Source organism: Ranitomeya variabilis, chromosome 5 (assembly GCF_051348905.1).
Source record: "Ranitomeya variabilis isolate aRanVar5 chromosome 5, aRanVar5.hap1, whole genome shotgun sequence".
Classification (NCBI taxonomy): domain Eukaryota; kingdom Metazoa; phylum Chordata; class Amphibia; order Anura; family Dendrobatidae; genus Ranitomeya; species Ranitomeya variabilis.
This window is the reverse complement of record NC_135236.1, coordinates 214,069,874-214,090,131: the sequence shown is the minus strand read 5'-3', so window position 1 is coordinate 214,090,131 and position 20,258 is coordinate 214,069,874. Positions and strand designations below refer to the sequence as shown.

Here is a 20,258-nt window from a genome sequence, read left to right as displayed (position 1 = left end):
TCCACCACAACCTCGCTTTCTCCCACTCATGTCATATGTACCCTTCCCCTCGTTTAACCTGCTGTTTCACAACCTTAGGCCCACACCTGTCAGTCACCTGTGGCTAAATGAACAATCACTATTCATTTTCTTAGAGAGTGTGTCTTAACAACACTCTTAGGCTATGGTCACACTATCAGTATGTGGTCAGTATTTTACATCAGTATTTGTAGCCAAAACCAGGAGTGGACAATCAGAGGAAAAGTATAATAGAAACACATCACCGCTTCTGTATTTATCACCCACTTCTGGTTTTGGCTTACAAATACTGACGTAAAATACTGACCAAATACTGCTAGTGTGACGGAAGCCTTAAGTGTTATGATCCCTAGTGGCGGAGGATCACAAATAGATCAGCAAGTGATTAAACTAAGGACGAGCTCTAGGGAGATGGTAACTGGACTGATCGCAAATCTGAACCTATCCAAAACAACTAGAGGTAGCCGGTGAACGTGCCTAAAAAATTCTTAGACGTCTCGAGCCAGCCTGAGGAACTAACTACCCCTAAAGAGAAAGAAAGACCTCGCTTGCCTCCAGAGAAATAATCCCCAAAGATATAGAAGCCCCCAACAAATATTAACGGTGAAGTAAGAAGAAGGCACATACATAGGGATGAAATCAGATTCAGCAAAAGAGGCCCACTAGTACTAGAAAGCAGAAAATAGAGCAGGGGTCTATGCGATCAATAAAAAACCCTTACAAAATATCCATCCTGAGATTTCAAGAACCCACACACCAACTAACGGTGTGTGGGGAGAAACTCAGCCCACTAGAGCAACCAGCAAGCGAGGGAATTATATTTTAGCAAGCTGGAACAGAAAACATGATAAACACTGCTGATCAAAAAATGAGCAAACAAAACTTAGCTAATCCTGGATGTACTGGGAGCAAGGTAGTCAGAAGGAATCTGAGTAGCACTGATTACATCGACAGCCGGCCACAAGTGGAAGTAAAACAGAGCTATATAGGAACCTCCCAGAGGATAACGAACCAGCTGATAGCCAGAGACCAGCAGGATAACAAACAAAGCCACCAGGGGGAGCCCAAAGCAAAAGTCACACCATACCACCAGTGACCACAAGAGGGAGCCCGAAAACAGAGTTCACAACACTTAAGCCTAACAATTTGAGGAGCAAATGTGGCCACCTGATTCCGCATTGCAACACAGTTTTAGCACAAATTATGTGGATTAGCAAATAGGGCCTCCTGGCTGAACCCCTATTTTAGGACTAAAGATTTTGAGGAGCAAATGGGGCCTCCTGACCCCTCACTGCAACACAGTTTTGGCACAAACCATTTAGATTAGCAAATAGGGCCTCCTGGCTGAATCCCTATATTAGGCCTAGTGATTTTTAAAAGCAAATGGGGCCTCCTGATTCCTTACTGCAACGCAGTTTTAGCCCAAATGATTTGGATTAGCAAATATGACCTCCTAGCTGAACCACTATATTAGGCCTAATAATTTTTAAAAGCAAATGGGGCCTCCTGATTCCTCACAGATACAGAGTTTTAGCCCAAGTGATTTGGACTAGCAAATGGGACCGCCTGCCTGCAACACAGTTTTAGCACAATCTAGTTACATGCTGGAAGATTGATTTCACACATGACAGGATCCTATGTAACTAAATGACAAGTTCACTTGTAGCAGCAGCAGGAGTGGCCTCTCTGGACAGCTACACTGAGAAAATGGCACCAAAATGTCCAATTTTTATATGGACAAAGACATGTGACTTCACCAGCCAATCACAGAAGGCCTTGTGCCATAACGTTGTGGATGGTTTCTGCTCCCTGATTGGCTGCCAGAATGTGCCCACATTAAGTTGTTACAGAAAAATTGAAAAAAAATTACACTCCGTCGCTCTTCTGACCTAGGCACACCCCCCTCCCCATCATACAGCACCACTATCCTAGACTATGTGAAAACAAAAGAATTAGTGGAAACACGATCATTTACCGATTTGGGACTGAATTTTGCCGACTTTGAGAAAAAATGAAGCTGAATTTGCTACATTCGTTCCAAATTTGAGATTGGCGAATGTTTTCCCAACAAGTTCGTTGATCTCTACAAGTGACCTCATTTTGGAAACTAAACCTCTCTAGGAACTGATCTAGAGGTGTGGTGAACACCTTAAACCCTCAAGGGCTTTACAGAATTTTATACCATTGAGACGTGAAATGAGAAACAAAATTCTTCCACAAAAATGTTTCAGATCCAGAAGATAATAGACTGTACAATTTGTTGTGCAATTTCTCCAGAGTACACAGATATCTCATATGTGGTGTAAAATTACTGTTTGGGAACATGTCAGGGCTCGGAAGGAAGATTTGGCAAGAAATAGATTGCTGATGCCATGTCACATTTGAAGAGCTCCTGACATACAAAAACAGCAGAAACACCCACAAGTGACCCGATTTTGGAAACTACACCTCATGTGGAATTCATCTAAGCATGTAGTCAGTATTTTTATGCCTCAGGCGATTCACAGAATTGTATAACATTGGGCTGAGTCAGTGGAAGATTACCATTTTTTCCACTGAAATGTTGCTTTGGCTCCAAGTTTTCAATTTTTAAAAGGGATAATGGGAGAATTAAATGATACAATGTGTTACACAATGTCTCTCAAGTATGCTAATACCCCATATGTGGTCAAAAACTACTTTTGAGGCACAGTGCAAAGCTCAGAAGTGAAGAAGTGCCATGTTTGAGTATAGATGTTGCTGGAATGGTTTGAGGGTGCCTGAGATGCCGCAACAATGGAACCCCACATAAGTGACCCCATTTTACAAACTTCACCACCCCAATAAATTCATCTAGGGGTGCACTGAGCATGTTAAAACCACATGTGCTTCTTACAATTTTATGCCATTGGGCGGTGAGGAAAGATAAATTACATTTTTAAAACTAAAATATCGTTTTAGCCCCAAATTTTAATTTTTATAAGGGTTAATAGGAAAAAATGGACATCACAATTCATCCTGAGTGTGCCAGTACCCTACAAGTAATCAGAAAACACTTTTCAGGCACAGTGCAAAGCTAAGAAGGGAAGGCGCCCTATATGATAGTGCTGATTTTACTGTTATGGTTTGTGGGTGTCATGACCCATTGGAAGAGCCCCTGTGGTGATAAAACAGATATAACAGCAGAAACCCCCATACATAACCTTATTTTAAAAACTACACCTCTCAAGTAATTGATCTAACGGTGCAATGATCATATTTACACCACAGGTGTGTCACCGAACTTTATACTATTGTGCAGTAAAGAAAAAATGATTACATTTTTGCAACAAAAATTTAATTTTAGCTACATATTTTTCATTTTCACATGGGAAATGGTAAAAATGGGACCAAAATTTGTCACACAATTTCTGCTGAACGTGGAAATACCCCCTTTGTGACTAGTTATCAGAAAAAAAGTGCAATAGGGTCATATCTGGTTGACAATTAGATATTTTAAAAAATGTGCTAAGCTGGTCTGGTTGTAGTCACACAACATGTTATGGCACAGAAAACCAGCTGCGGCAGCTCCACGAGTCCTCAGGCTGAAGAAAATCACAGAAAGAAAAAATGATTGATAATCTGTGCTGCTGGTAATCAAAATGGTAAATCCGGGTCCACACAATGCCATATGCCATGGCATAACATACTATGCCATAACAATGTTGAGTGAAAAAAAAAATAATAATAATTGTGTGGATCTGGATTTACCATTTTAAGTACCAGCTGCTTGGATTATCCACAATTCTGCCTTTCTGTTATTTCCATATGGGACAGTGACACCAGCGCTGGTTGGACACAGGCCTCATGTGTCATAACAACTGCAGGCGACTGCCAACGCCACTCCAATGGCAAGGGCACGCGAAGTGAGTATAGAGTTTTTATTTTCACGAGGCCAAACATAGCGACTGAGGAGGAGTTATCCTAGTAGTGGACAAGCCCTTTAAATATTATTAATTGCAGATGCCATATGGGTTTTTAAATCAGATGAATATATATAGGAACAGTATGGCCCTATAAGTTTCTATAGGTTCAGTAGAATGACTTTGTGTTTTAAAGTTGCAGAACATTTTTAATATATTAACTAACAAAGAAAAGGCCAATACATATGCAATGTGCACAACTAATAAATATATATAAAAAAGTATGCTTTATTAACACTGGAGAGAAGACAAAGGACTTACAGATAAATATTAATGTTATTGTCGTGTTCAGATCAGAAAGCACAGCTAGGTACCATGAATACAAGAGGATACCACAAGTAAATTAAATAAGGTTCATTATACAACTCATGATACCATACATCAATGGGCATCCCCAAAGAACAATGCAATATAAAGTGCATTATGTAATCAAGATAGTACCAGGCATACCTGATCCCCTGGAAGCCATGGAACATTCCAAATCACAGGAGTAATAATCATAATAAAGTATGAGAGGACAACAGGTAAGAATGACTGGTAATGAAGATGATGGGGGGGTTGTGAAAGCAGACCCTACGTGTATCGCTGTGGTGCAACTTCGTCAGATTTATGGCTTTTTGACAACATTTCTAATATGACATGCGCACAGAACCTTTGAGTGATCCAAATTAAAGTATCGAAAATGAGGAATAAAAGTAAAAGTTGCTTATACACACATTAATGCTTCCCCCAGGACAAAAGTAATTGGACATCCAGAGACAATCAAAGTATAATGGCAACATGCAGAAGACATAAAGGAAACATTAAAGAGCAAATTTGATAGAGGAGATATGAATGCATATTGCGAGAATAGATTACGGGGGGATATGACATTATCCTCTTATCAGTTTAAATACTGTGAGAATGAAGTGATTATTTTTATTCTCCTACAGCCTAACTATAGAAGCTATGCACCTAAATTCATAACATGGGCCGTGGAAAGGAAATGTCAGATGTAACAGACTTATTACATCAATGCTTTGAGGCAAATAGGCAAGGCTAGAAAATGATTTAATTTACTCTGAGGAAATTGGATCTCCTGAAAAAATGATTCATCTACAAATATGGAAATACCTCTATGTTAGATCATGGATAAACACTTAGCAAGCAATGGCCATTAAAAGGTACATATGAGCAGATTATTACGGATATTTTGGTCATTGAGAACTGTTGGTCAATATTGTCAAGTTTCTGAGCTCCTCAAAAAAATGAGTTATCTACCCAGTACTGGGCTAGATTGCGAAGGTTAAAAAAGTGGTGTCTATGATCTAAGTTAGGGTGGAAGAGTTGCGTTTTGGTAACATAAGAGCAGAGACAGACTGACGTATTTCTAGTGCGAGAATCGCATCGCTCTGCACGGACTGGCCCGGCACCTCTCCTGACCTGAGAAAGACAGCGTGATGGATTACTATGCAGCTGTCAAGCTCAGGTCAGGAGAGCCGACAGCCAGTTCAAAGTTTAGGATGCGATTCTCGCAGGAGAAATACGGCAGTCTGTCTCTGCCCTTACAGTGATAAACAACATTACACACATTGGAAGTAGCAATCATTTTAGAACCATCTGTTTAAAAAAAATGCTAAGTATGCTTCCAGAGAACGCCTCAATGTATATTTAATATGTTGTACATTCCCAAAGGCAAATTGTAACTTTGCAATGAAAAGGATTTGATCAGTTAAAGAATCTTGCTGAAATAGCGGACAAATGCTTCAGGGGCTGATAAATATTTTTTATAGAAATAACCATCTGCCGAAATACTAAATTATCTTTTCATGCTGTTGTTAATAATCACTGAGCAAGGTACCTTAATTGTGGCCAGAACAACTTCCATAATCGAGCACTGTCGAGGTGTGAGACTTCTGGCTTCCTCTCGAATCACATGATCCTACAAAAAAGATAAGAGAAAACAAATGAAAACTGCTTCTACACCATTAATATATATGACTCTGTTCCAAAACTCGTAATTAATTTAAAATCTGCTGCATTTATATTTCTTGGCCCATGTGAAAATAATTCACAGTAGATTAACTAGGATTATTAAATCAGAAAAAATCATGTAATTATTAAGCATTCAAACATTTTTACTGACTAATGACAGGTGGGAGCCTGAATACAGCACCAAACTAATGCCTGTTCTCAACCTTATACTTATTACTCCTGTATCTTGCCAGAAAATTGAATATAGGTAATTTTTCTTCATTCATCTTATTTTCTGATAATTTAATGTGCTGCTATTACATGAGCAACAAATTACCGCATTGTAGGTCTTTTCAGAAAGTGATATTCTGGGGTTTGGAGCTTAAGAAATTCAGTTTAAAACATATTATTTAGTGTTTCAGTTGTGAAAAAAAACTCCAGAGACAAGACTGCGATATTTATTTTAGTCCCCTATGGATCTTTTTTTTCCCACTGTGGTTAGTGTTTGCACCTCTGACAAGGATCATCTTTTACAGTATTGAGTTACATAGATCCAAGAGTTCTGCTATGTCCTTAAAAATGAATGTTTTCTGTAGCACAATTTATTTTTATATTCCAGTACTGCAAGAAGAGCATTTTAATCCAATATACTGTAATAGAAAGTAGCCATAAGATCACCTATCTCATTCTGTTCATATGTCAAGCAAAAAGTATAGGTATATAACAATTACATGGACCTCTGATCCTTCCACTAGCAAAGCAATCTCAACTAAGTGTCAAATCAATTACTACTACAAAGGACAAGTACATTTACTAAGCCAATAAAAAGTGAAAGAAATCAAGCTCTTCTAGATGCTGCTGTGTTAAAATAACCTAATGGACATCATCCCTAAATTGGACCGGATTAAGTAAATGTGATTTTATATGGACTTTGCATTTCAGGATTTTACCAAACCCTTTTTCAGGCCACGGGTACACGGCTTGCAGAATAGCCATGTATAGTAATGAAAAGGTTAAAGTGGAATGTACAGCATACTTATGGAAATCTGATTGTCTTTCTCTCATGCCTTGTTAATATTCCCTATGTATCATTGTAATCTTTTGACGTTTATTTGGAAGATTGACTTAACTGCAGGGAAGCAATTCTTGCATAGCTTCAATAAAGGTCACCTACTCTTAAAATGTACTTTATGTACAAAGGTAACGTATATCAATTATTCCTCTCTTTATTGAAAATCTCTGCACAAAGAAGCTTTTCAATTAAAAACAATCAAGCAAAATCCTTTAAGACTTCATCGTATTTAAAAGCTTCTTCTAATGTGGCACTGGCTTCAGAACACAAACATCCTTTAAGTGTCAATGCCGGGAAAATACCAAAGTGACTTTGTAACTTCTGTAATGAGTTCTCCACTGGCTTGGATGGAAGATGAAACCAGGCTTCCCTATCATTACAGACAGCGGGGATACCAGCTCTGAGTCTACCGAGAAACTTTAGGAAGAAAGCAAGAGCACAGCACACGCCTCCAATAAAAACATTTCCCTAACCTTTCATTTTAAAAAGCACAAAGTGCATTTGCTTCCCAATTGAGAAAGTGTTGTCTGTGTAATATATACAGCTTGGAATGATTACCACACAGCCAGGAGACGGGGAGGGACTTTGTGAATATTAATTGAGCCGTTTTCTATCAAAGGATATCGTGTGTAAGTTTGTCGACAATTTCAAAGGAACCTGCCCTTTGAAAAAACGCTATTAACCTGTAAATATGGGGTTATATGAAACATTACAAAGCCCTACAGCAGCTGCACTGAAAGCCTGGCTGCTGGGAGGAAATGCAGTTTATTCCTCCGGCTTTAGCCATGGAGGCATGACCAGAGCGGCTTCAGTCACCACTCAGTACATAGTGAGCGGTAGCTGTAACCACGCCTCTGGTACTGGCTGACGGCCAGCTACGCAGTGCATCAGTGTTGGCTTAGTACTGGGGTGTAGTTTCAGCTGAGCGGTTACTATGTACTGAGAGGCTTTCAGTGACTGAAATCCCAAGGCTGTTCATTTCCTATTGACAGCCGGGCTTTTATTGAGGCGCCCACATGGTCTCAGAACACTATTAACCTGCAGATTAGCCCCATATCTGCAGGTTAAAAGTGACATATGACACTGTCAGGATTCCTGTTGTCCTTCTGCAGTTTAACAACTAGTGGCTGCTATTGTTCACCTTGATAATTGTTCTGCATTTACACTCCTTACCACTGGAAGCTGCTGTGGTGTTCTGACATTGCCCTTTACTAAGATGGCAGATTTTGAACCTGTGGAATCCATCTTCTTCCCTGTTTGGGCCTACTTACAGCCATATGGATTGCTCACTCATTGCTTGAGTATTGTTTTGAACTGTTAGTCTAGTTCCAGTCTCCAGCTCCTGACCTATCATACTAAGACTGTTCTCACTTATCTCCGGATTGATCCTACAACTCTTTTTTTTTTTTTCCAAGGACTTGTACTACTGCCAGCCGTTCCTTACTCATGCTCCTCTGACAACTGGATTCCACCAGTGCTACCACAGAATTGTAAGAGACAGGTTCCCTTTATATGACAAAATGTCAAACATCACTTATCTGCAATAACAGATCTCACTGTCACTGGAAATGAATTTCTAAGAGTCTCCTGTCCACTGTAAAATCACTTGAAAAATATAAAAACTACTTACTACAGTTCTGGGAACAGTGAGACATTTTCTTATGAATGCAACAGAAGTCATAAGTCATAGCAGAACATTTCAAGAAATTTTGCTAATTGATCTTGCATAGCTGTTGACCAACATCTACAGTGGAGTGTAAAACTTTAGACACCCCTGGCCAAAATTACCGTTATTGTGAACAATTAAGCAAGCTGAACATGAAATAATCTCTACAAGGCCTAAAGTTATTAGTAAGCTAGTTGCATTTTAAGGGAAAAAATAGTCTTTTTTTATTTCAAATATGGATAGATGCAAAAGTTTTGGCACCCTTGTGCGCTCAGATAACATTGACCAAGGTTTCAGACCTTAATTGATCTGCTAGGGTTATGGCTTGTTCACAATCATCATTAGAAAAGGCCAGGTCATACAAATTTCCCACCTTTTTAAAAACCCAGCTTCCTCTAACCTTGTGTGAAAAACAGCAGCCGTGGGTTCTTCTAAGCAGTTGCCTAGCACTCTGAAAATGAAAATGGTGGAGGCCTACAAAGCAGGAGAAGGCTTTAAGAAGATAGCAAAGTGTTTTCAAGTTGCCCTTTCCTCACTTCAAAATGTAATTAAGAAATGACAGCTATCAGGATCAGTGGAGGTCAAGATAAGGTCTAGAAGACCAAGCTAAATTTCAGCAAGAGCTGATCGTAGGATTGCTAGACAGGCAAATCAGAACCCCGACTTGATTGCAAAGGACCTTCTGAAAGATTTAACAGACCCTGAAATTGTGGTACATTGTTCTACTGTTCATAGACACCTGCACAAATACGACCTTCATGGAAGAGTTATCAGAAAAAAACCTCTCGTGTGTCCGCAAAATAAAATTCTGCATCAGAAGTATGCAAACAAACATCTAAACAAGTCTGATGCATTTTGGAAATAAGTCCAGTGGACCGATGAAGTTCAAATAGAACTTTTTGGCCTCAATGATGAAAGGTATGTGTAGAGAAAAAATGGCACAGAATTTCAGGAAAAAAATCATCTCGCCAACCATTAAGCATGTGGGTGGATCAATCATGCTTTGGTGTAGCAGCCAATGGCACAGGAATATTTCACAGGTAGAGGGAAGAATGGATTCAATCAAATTTCAACATATTCTTGATGCAAATATAACACCATCTGTAAAAAAAGCTGAAGTTAAAATCAGGTTTGATTCTACAAATGGGTAATAATCCTAAACACCTGTCAAAATGCACAATAGACTACCTCAAGCTGAAGGTTTTACATTGGCTGTCACAGTCCCCTGATCTGAACATTATTGAAAATTTGTGGCTAGACCTGAAAATAGCAGTTCATGCAAGATGACCAAGGAATCTCACAGAACTGGAAGAAATTTCCAAGGAAGAATGGATGAAAATCCCTCAAACAAAAATTTAAAGACTTTTGGCTGGCTATAAAAAGCATTTACAAGCTATAATACTTTCAAAAGGGGGTGCTACTAGGTACTAACCATGCAGGGTGCCCAAAATTTTGCTAAAGCCCATTTTCCTTTCTGTAATTTTTAAAATGTAAAAGATAAATATATATACATATGTATATATTTTTTTCTTTGCCTAAAATACAAAAGATATGCGTCATCTTTATCTTTAGGTCTTTTAGTGATCATTTCATCTTCAACTTGCTTAACTGTTTACAATAACAGTATGACCAGGGGTGCCCATACTTTTACATGCCACAGTATCACTCACTATTTTCCCATACACGTGTTTTCAATGGGGAGAAAAAAAAAGGGATCAATAGTGCCAGCATAATATGACTAAATAAAAATTCAAACAGCTTGATTCTTAACTTCCCTAACATCATTTAAGGGCTGAATATTGATAGGCCCCCATACACATCAGATGGTCGTCTGATCCTACCAAATTGGCAGGTTTCGAAAAATTTCATCCAATTTGTAATCATAATCAGTTTTTGACATAGCCATTGGAGGGCTATTTTTTTTTACATGGCAAATTGTAGTTTTAGAATGACATCGTTAATTTTATCATATGATGTTCTAGAAAATGGGAAAAAATTCTAAGTGCAGTGAAATAGTAAAATAAATGCAATTCTGATATCTTTATTTTTTTTTTTACTGTGTTCCATAAGTGGTTTAACCCCTAACGATATAAGACACACTGGTACATTTTATGCTGGCTCACTGCTTTGATGTGGCTTCACATGCTGAGTTCACATCTTTCCCGGCAGATGACAGATTTAATCAGCCATCATCTGCTTCTAACAGCCGCATGTGGAGCGGAACTCCATGTGCAGCTGCTAACATGTGGCTGCTGTTAATCTTTGATAGTGGCAAGACATGAGGGGACCCAAAGATGTTTGGGTCCATCAGGTTTGGCCGAAGTTTAGAAAAAAATTTTGGTTCGGATACCAGAATGGTACCCGAACTTGATTCCGAACATGGACCATATTTACATCAATGAGGGGCCCGAACAGCGGTTCTCATACGATGTTCTTTGTGGCAGTGTGGGAAACAGAGGCTCTGACTGGCGGTAACCTTACTGATGTCACAGTCGGTGATAGCTGCTGGGTATCATGGACCGCTGCGAGTTCATATGCTGTCACACAGAGGACAGCGTGTGAACTACTGGCTCACACACATAGAAAAGTATTTTATTTGTTAAAAACACTCCCTGACAATTACCCTCTTTCACCAATTTATTAAAGATAAAGCACCCACACCGGTCCACTGTAGTCCAAGAGATCCGGTGTAGTCCAAATCGAGGTCCCACGATTAGTCCCATAAAAATAAAAAACACATATATTTGGTATAGCTGCATTGGTAAAAGTCTGATCTATCAAAATATAAAATAAATAAATCCAATCTATAAATGGTGTAACAAGAAAGAGAAAATAGAAACGCAGAATACAGGGGAGGACAATTTTATATTACAGGATGATTTATGTAAACTAGAAGCTTGGGCTGATAAATGGCAAATGAGCTTTAATGGGGATAAATGTAAGGTCATGCACTTGGGTAGAAGTAATAAGATGTATAACTATGTGCTTAATTCTAAAACTCTGGGCAAAACCGTCAATGAAAAAGACCTGGGTGTATGGGTGGATGACAAACTCATATTCAGTGGCCAGTGTCAGGCAGCTGCTACAAAGGCAAATAAAATAATGGGATGCATTAAAAGAGGCATAGATGCTCATGAGGAGAACATAATTTTACCTCTATACAAGTCACTAGTTCGACCACACTTAGAATACTGTGCACAGTTCTGGTCTCCGGTGTATAAGAAAGACATAGCTGAACTAGAGCCGGTGCAGAGAAGAGCGACCAACGTTATTAGAGGACTGGGGGGTCTGCAATACCAAGATAGATTATTACACTTGGGGCTGTTTAGTTTGGAAAAACAAAGGCTAATGGGTGATCTTATTTTAATGTATAAATATATGAGGGGACAGTACAAAGACCTTTCTGATGATCTTTTTAATCATAGACCTGAGACAGGGACAAGGGGGCATCCTCTACGTCTGGAGGAAAGAAGGTTTAAGCATAATAGTAGACGTGGATTCTTTACTGTAAGAGCAGTGAGACTATGGAACTCTCTCCCGTATGATGTTGTAATGAGTGATTCATTACTTAAATTTAAGAGGGGACTGGATGCCTTTCTTGAAAAGTATAATGTTACAGGGTATATACACTAGATACCTTGATAGGGCGTTGATCCAGGGAACTACTCTGACTGCCGTATGTGGAGTCGGGTAGGAATTTTTTTTCCCCAATGTGGAGCTTACTCTTTGCCACATGGGTTTTTTTTGCCTTCCTCTGGATCAACATGTTAGGGCATGTTAGGTTAGGCTATGGGTTGAACTAGATGGACTTAAAGTCTTCCTTCAACCTTAATTAATAACTAGTGTTGACATTCCGATACTGCAAATATTGGGTATCGGCCGATATTCGCTGTATCGGAATTCCGATATTTTTGTGATATCGGAAATCGGAATCGGAAGTTCCTATAAGTTCCCAGGCGTCTGCGGTGCGTATGGTTCCCAGGGTCTGGAGGAGAGGAGACTCTACTTCTGGCCCTGGGATCCATATTAATGTAAAAAATAAAGAATAAAAATAAAAAATATGGATATACTCACCCCTCCGACAGACCCTGGACCTCAGCGGTGCAACCGGCAGCCTCCGTTCCTAAGAATGCAGTGAGTGTAGGACCTGCGATGACGTCGCGGCTTGTGATTGGTCGCGTGAGCGGTCACATGAGCGGTCACGCGACCAATCACAAGCCGCGACGTCATCGAAGGTCCTTCACTCTGCATTCTTAGGAACAGAGGCAGACGCTTGCAGAGGTGACAGCCAGGGCTCGTCCGAGGGTGAGTATATCCCTATTTTTTATTTTTATTCTTTATTTTTTACATGAATATGGATCCCAGGGCCTGAAGGAGAGTTTCCTCTCCTTCAGACCCTGGGAACCATCCAGGATCACTTCCGATATTTGTGTCCCATTGACTTGTATTGGTATCGGGATCGGCGATATCCGATATTTTTTGGATATCGGCCGATCCAATCCGATATCGATACTTTCAAATATCGGAAGGTATTGCTCAACACTATTAATAACTATAACTAAGAATTGCGTTTTTTCGGCAGCCCAACAACACGAAATTTAAGTACCACCATGAGATCAAAACATTGCATTTACCTCAACATGATATCATTAATACATAGCCTTGGGTAGCAAAAAACAAGCCCTCACACAGGTCTATATTCTGAATATGAAACATTACAGCTCTTGGAAAATTGCAATTGCGTTTGTTTAGCCATTGCAACAAGAGTAGATCAAACCATCGTATCTACCCCCAATGCAGCCATTGATCTATTTGTTATATGACTTTTCTGGTTATGCACCAGTTCAGACTATATTATTGTTCAGTCAGTTTCTTATATTTACTATGTACCATTTGTTCTGACTTGAACGCCCCGCCCTTCACCATGCTGTGATTTTAATTACATCCAAACACAGTTGTTTCTGAGCTTCCTATATAAGCAGGCTTTATCATGTTACTAGCCATAGGTGTTCACATAAGTGTTCACACTAGGCAGTCAGCTCAGGTACCCATCCATTTTGAGATTACCTTGACGTTTGGTGGATGGGCTCACAATTTTTGGCCAAATATTGTGCTAAGAATCTCATGTGTTTTTTCATAAATTTCACAAGCCATTATGCTATTCACATTTCATATATTGCACATTTCCTTGCCTTAGCACAGTATATTTTGAGTGCAGCCATTGATCTATTTGTTATATGACTTTTCTGGTTATGCACCAGTTCAGACTATATTATTGTTCAGTCAGTTTCTTATATTTACTACCCCAAAATGGTATCATCAAATGGAGCTGAAGTTTGTGCAAAAAATAAGCCCACATAGCCCCATTTCACAAAAAATTTAAAACATTACAGGTCTCAGAAAATGCTGAGAAACGCCAATTTTTCTTTATTTACAAATTTCCAAATGTTTTTTCACCACTTAAAGGGAACCTACCACCCCGTTTTTTAAAAATTAGATAAAAATAGTGTGAAATAGGGGCAGAGCTGGGCTTTACATTAGGGCCTTTTCGGTGCCTTTACACCCCCGTTAGGCTGTCCAAATACCTTTGTGAAGTGGCCGTTTTCTGCTGTCACTCAAGTGGGTCAGGTCGGATGGGCGTGGTCACAGCGCTGTTTGTCCCCCAGGATCCTGCTCATCTTTACGTTGGTGGCGTAGTGGTGTGCGCATGTCCAAAGAAGATCCACTGCCCAGGAGATGAATAACGGCGCGGTCTTCGCTATTCAGCCGTTTACCGGTGGGCGCGGCCATCTTTCCTGTGGCCGCGCCTGCGCAGATGGAGCGCTCTGCTGCCCGGGACTTCAGGAAAATGGCCGCCGCGATCTCCATCTGCGCACGCGCGGAATCCCGCGGCCATTTTCCTGAAGTCCCGGGCAGCAGAGCGCTCCATCTGCGCAGGCGCGGAATCCCGCGGCCATTTTCCTGAAGTCCCGGGCAGCAGAGCGCTCCATCTGCGCACACGCGGAATCCCGCGGCCATTTTCCTGAAGTCCCGGGCAGCAGAGCGCTCCATCTGCGCAGGCGCGGCCACAGGAAAGATGGCCGCGCCCACCGGTAAACGGCTGAATAGCGAAGAAGACGCCGTTATTCATCTCCTGGGCAGTGGATCTTCTTTGGACATGCGCACACCACTACGCCACCAACGTAAAGATGAGCAGGATCCTGGGGGACAAACAGCGCTGTGACCACGCCCATCCGACCTGACCCACTTGAGTGACAGCAGAAAACGGCCACTTCACAAAGGTATTTGGACAGCCTAACGGGGGTGTAAAGGCACCGAAAAGGCCCTAATGTAAAGCCCAGCTCTGCCCCTATTTCACACTATTTTTATCTAATTTTAAAAAAACGGGGTGGTAGGTTCCCTTTAAACAAAAAACAAAACTATACATGTTTGGTGTCTGCGCAATCGTATTGACCTGAAGAATCATATTGTAGGGTCTGCTTTACAGTATAGTGAATACAGTAAAATAAAAAATAAAAAATTGTAGAATTTCACCTTTTATGCAATTTCAACACAATTTTCTTCATGTATCACTTGATAAAATGAATGATGTCATTCAAAAGTTCAACTCGTGTGGCAAAAAGCAATCCTCCTTATGGCTATGTGAATCGAAAAATAAAAAAATTATGGCCCTTGAACATAAAAATGAACACGAAAAACAGAAAATAGCTTTGTCAGGGAGGAGTTAATGAACCTGACATCATGATTTTAATTTACGGTTATGGCAATATCAAACTTGTATAATTTATTTCAGTGGTAAAAAAAAAAACTGTTTGTTATATATACTTTTATACCACCGTATTGCAGAACGCAGCAAAAATTACAGTCTCCTATGAAGCACAACCTGTGGATACCAACATGGCAGCTATGGGGACCATTTGCAGGAGCGCAGCTGCCATGACAAACCCCAATTATCATGGTACCCCATGATCATTGGGGGACAATGGGCAGGATCATGCACCTTTAAAACCGCATACCAGTTCCCATACATGGAGTAAAAATCAGCTCCATCAAGCTCATCAATGATGCATAGAAGAGGACTAAATTTAGTAGTCTACATGTATACAGGGTGTACACAATTTTTACATCTTTACAGAAATGCCACATTCAATCTATATTACAAACTACCAGCGATTGAGCCCCATTACTGGACACAGTTTGGGCCTAATTCATTAAAACTGGCATTGACCGGAGTATTGTAGGGAACATGTAACAACTTTATTAGCACTATAGATGTGATGTGACTGCACTTCTACAGATGAGATGACCAGGACCTCTGCTTTTTCATTGCTCCAGTGCTGGAATGAATCATAGAGGTCAGTGCTGAGGCAGATCACTAACAACCAATGACTGTGTAGTGGGCAGGCAGAGGGCGGTACTTGGGCAGATCACTAATAGCCAATGAGTGTGTAGTGGGCAGACAGAGGGTGGTACTTAGGCAGATCACTAATAGCTAATGAGCGTGTAGTGGGCAGGCAGAGGGTGGTACTTGGGCAGATCACTAATAGCCAATGAGCGTGTAGTGGGCAGGCAGAGGGTGGTACTTGGGCAGATCACTAATAGCCAATGAGCGTGTAGTGGGCAGGCAGAGGGTGGTACTTGGGCAGATCACTAACAGCCAATGAGTGTGTACTGGGAAGGCAGAGGGCGGTACTTGGGCAGATCACTAATAGCCAATGAGTGTGTAGTGGACAGACAGAGGGTGGTACTTAGGCAGATCACTAATAGCCAATGAGCGTGTAGTGGGCAGGCAGAGGGTGGTACTTGGGCAGATCACTAATAGCCAATGAGCGTTGTTGTGATCCGCTTTTTGGGCTCCCCTAGTGGTGGCTGGTGGTACTGGAGACTTGTGTGTTCTTTTCTGCCTCAGCTCACCTGCTTCCATCAGTTTTGGGAGTTCCCTATTTAGCCTTGCTCTCCAGTCACTTCCTTGCCGGTCAGCATTGTAACCTGAGTCTTTCAGTTGCATGTTCCTGCTACCAGTCTGCTGATCAGCTAAGTGGACTCTTGTCCTTTTTGTTTTGTATTTTTTGTCCAGTTTACAGTTTGTCATTTCCTGTTACTGGAAGCTCTTGTGGACTGAAATTGCCACTCCTGTGTCATGAGTTGACACAGGAGTCTTAAAGTAATTTCAGGATGGGTTTTTGAAAGGGTTTTTTAGCTGACCGTGAAGTCCTCTTTTGTATCCTTCCTCTATCTAGTAAGTGGACCTCGCTTTGCTAAATCTACCTTCATACTGTGTATGTCTTTTCCTCTGAACTCACCGTTAATATATGTGGGGGCTACTATCATCTTTGGGGAATTTCACTAGAGGTAAGCCAGGTCTGTTCCTTCCTCTTCCAGGCGTAGTTAGTTCTCCGGCTGGCGCATGGCATCTAGGCAGCCGTAGGAATGCTTCCTGGCTACTGTTAGTTGTGTGGTAGATTTAGGTCACGGTCAGCTTGAGTTTCCATCACCCGAGGGCTAGTCTGTTATTTTGTGTTTCTGATGTTCCCATGCCATTGGGGAATCATGACAGTATGACCGGCCACTGTTAAAGTAATTGGCAGAAGAAAGGAGAGTAAAAGAAGTCTGTAGATTTTTTTTTTTTTTTTCCTCACATGTTTGCTACTTAGTTGGCTCAGTTGTATTTCTGCTCTATTTACAGCCTTGCCTTTCTCTCCTTCTAATCCTTGAATGGCTCTGATCTCTCTGGTGTAAGGATGGACTCTCAGAGTTTTGCTGCAGGTTTAAATAATCTTGCTACGAAGGTTCAGAGTTTACAAGATTATGTTATACGTACTCCTATTTCTGAACCTAAGATTCCTACACCAGAGGTATTTTCCGGAGATAGATCTCGGTTTCTGAATTTCAAAGGTAATTATAAATTATTCCTTTCTCTCAGACCTCACTCCTCTGGAGATCCTGTTCAGCAGGTTAAGATTGTGATTTCTTTGCTGCGAGGTGACCCTCAAAATTGGGCATTTTCATTGACACCAGGGGATCCTGCGTTGCTCAATGTGGATGCGTTTTTTCTGGCTTTAGGGTTGCTGTATGAGGAACCTAATTTGGAGATTCAAGCTGAAAAAGCTTTAATAGCCCTGTCTCAAGGGCAAGATGAAGCTGAGATATACTGCCAAAAATTTCGTAAATGGTCTGTGCTTACTCAGTGGAATGAGTGTGCCCTAGCGGCAATTTTCAGAGAAGGCCTTTCTGATGCCGTTAAGGATGTCATGGTGGGGTTTCCTACGCCCACAGGTCTGAATGAGTCCATCACAATGGCGATTCAGATTGATCGGCGTTTGCGGGAGCGCAAACCCGTGCACCATTTGGCGGTATCTTCTGAAGGGACGCCAGAGAAAATGCAATGTGACAGAATTCTGTCAAGAAGCGAGCGGCAGAATTATAGGCGCAAAAATGGCTTGTGCTTCTACTGTGGTGATTCCGCGCATGTTATATCAGCATGCTCTAAACGTACTAGGAAGGTTGACAAGTCTGTTTCTATTGGCACTTTACAGTCTAAATTTCTTCTGTCTGTAACTCTGATTTGTTCATTATCAGTTATTACCGTGGATGCCTATGTGGACTCTGGCGCCGCTCTGAGTCTCATGGATTGGTCCTTCGCCAGGCGCTGTGGGTTTGATTTGGAGCCTCTGGAAGTTCCTATACCTCTGAAGGGTATTGATTCTACACCTCTGGCTTGTAATAGACCACAGTTCTGGACGCAAGTGACTATGCGTATGACTCCAGACCATCAGGAGATGATTCGCTTCCTCGTGTTGCATAATTTACATGATGTGTTAGTGCTTGGATTACCATGGTTGCAATCTCATAACCCAGTACTGGACTGGAAAACTATGTCTGTGTTAAGCTGGGGATGTCGGGGGGCTCATGGGGACATACCTTTGGTTTCTATCTCGTCATCTATTCCCTCTGAGGTTCCGGCATTTTTGTCGGATTTTGGGGATATTTTTGAAGAGCCTAAAATTGGTTCTCTCCCTCCCCACAGAGAGTGTGATTGCGCCATAGATCTGATTCCAGGCAGTAAATTTCCAAAGGGTCGTTTGTTTAACCTATCTGTACCTGAGCATGCTGCCATGCGAGAGTATGTTAAGGAGTCCCTGGAAAAGGGACATATTCGTCCTTCTTCATCACCTTTAGGAGCTGGGTTTTTCTTTGTCTCTAAAAAGGATGGCTCGCTGAGGCCTTGTATTGATTATCGACTTCTGAATAAAATTACTGTCAAATATCAGTATCCGTTGCCGCTGCTTACTGATTTGTTTGCTCGCATAAGGGGGGCTAAGTGGTTCTCCAAGATTGATCTCCGTGGGGCGTATAATTTGGTGCGAATTAAGCAGGGGGATGAGTGGAAAACCGCATTTAATACGCCTGAGGGCCACTTTGAGTATTTAGTAATGCCTTTCGGCCTTTCTAATGCACCTTCAGTTTTTCAGTCCTTTATGCATGATATTTTCCGTGAATATCTGGATAAATTTATGATTGTGTATTTGGACGATATTTTGATTTTTTCTGAGGACTGGGAGTCTCATGTTCAGCAGGTCAGGAGGGTTTTTCAGGTCTTGCGGGAGAATTCTCTGTGTGTAAAGGGTTCTAAGTGTGTTTTTGGGGTTCAAAAGATTTCCTTTTTGGGGTACATTTTTTCCCCTTCTTCTCTTGAGATGGACCCTGTCAAGGATCGGGCTATTTGTGACTGGACGCAGCCTACTTCTCTAAAGGGTCTTCAGAAGTTCTTGGGCTTTGCTAATTTTTATCGTCGATTTATAACTGGTTTTTCTGGTGTTGCTAAGCCTCTTACGGATTTGACTAAGAAGGATGCTGATGTTGCCAATTGGTCCTCTGCCGCTGTGGAGGCCTTTCGGGAACTTAAGCGCCGCTTTTCGTCTGCCCCTGTGTTGCGCCAGCCTGATGTCCCTCTCCCCTTTCAGGTTGAGGTCGATGCTTCCGAGATCGGAGCGGGGGCGGTTTTGTCGCAGAAAAGTTCCGATTGCTCAGTGATGAGACCTTGTGCGTTCTTTTCTCGAAAATTTTCTGCCGCCGAAAGAAATTATGATGTCGGTAATCGGGAGCTTTTGGCCATGAAGTGGGCATTTGAGGAGTGGCGTCATTGGCTTGAGGGTGCTAGACATCAGGTGGTGGTCTTGACTGATCACAAGAATCTGATTTATCTTGAGTCTGCCAGGCGCCTGAATCCTAGACAGGCGCGCTGGTCGTTGTTTTTCTCTCGGTTTAATTTTGTGGTCTCATATCTACCAGGTTCTAAGAATGTGAAGGCAGATGCCCTTTCTAGGAGTTTTGAGCCTGATTCCCCTGGTGATTCGGAACCTACAGGTATCCTTAAGGATGGGGTGATATTATCCGCTATTTCCCCAGATCTGCGACGTGCTTTGCAAGAGTTTCAGGCGGATAGACCTGATCGCTGTCCACCTGGTAGACTGTTTGTTCCTGATGATTGGACCAGTAGAGTCATCTCGGAGGTTCATTCTTCTACGCTGGCGGGTCATCCTGGAATTTTTGGTACCAGGGATTTGGTGGCTAGATCCTTCTGGTGGCCATCTCTGTCTCGAGATGT

The 20,258-nt window shown here is 41.4% G+C and overlaps 1 protein-coding gene across 1 annotated transcript in view; it reads right to left on the bottom strand.

The window, feature by feature from the left end:
• The window catches only part of UNC13C (unc-13 homolog C), a 1,212,529-nt gene that overhangs the window by 129,675 nt on the left and 1,062,596 nt on the right, over window positions 1-20,258 (bottom strand). Inside the window, exon 30 of the mRNA XM_077263773.1 lies at window positions 5,800-5,880. Coding sequence (XP_077119888.1) covers window positions 5,800-5,880 — 81 coding nt within the window. The remainder of the gene's footprint in view (window positions 1-5,799; window positions 5,881-20,258) is intronic.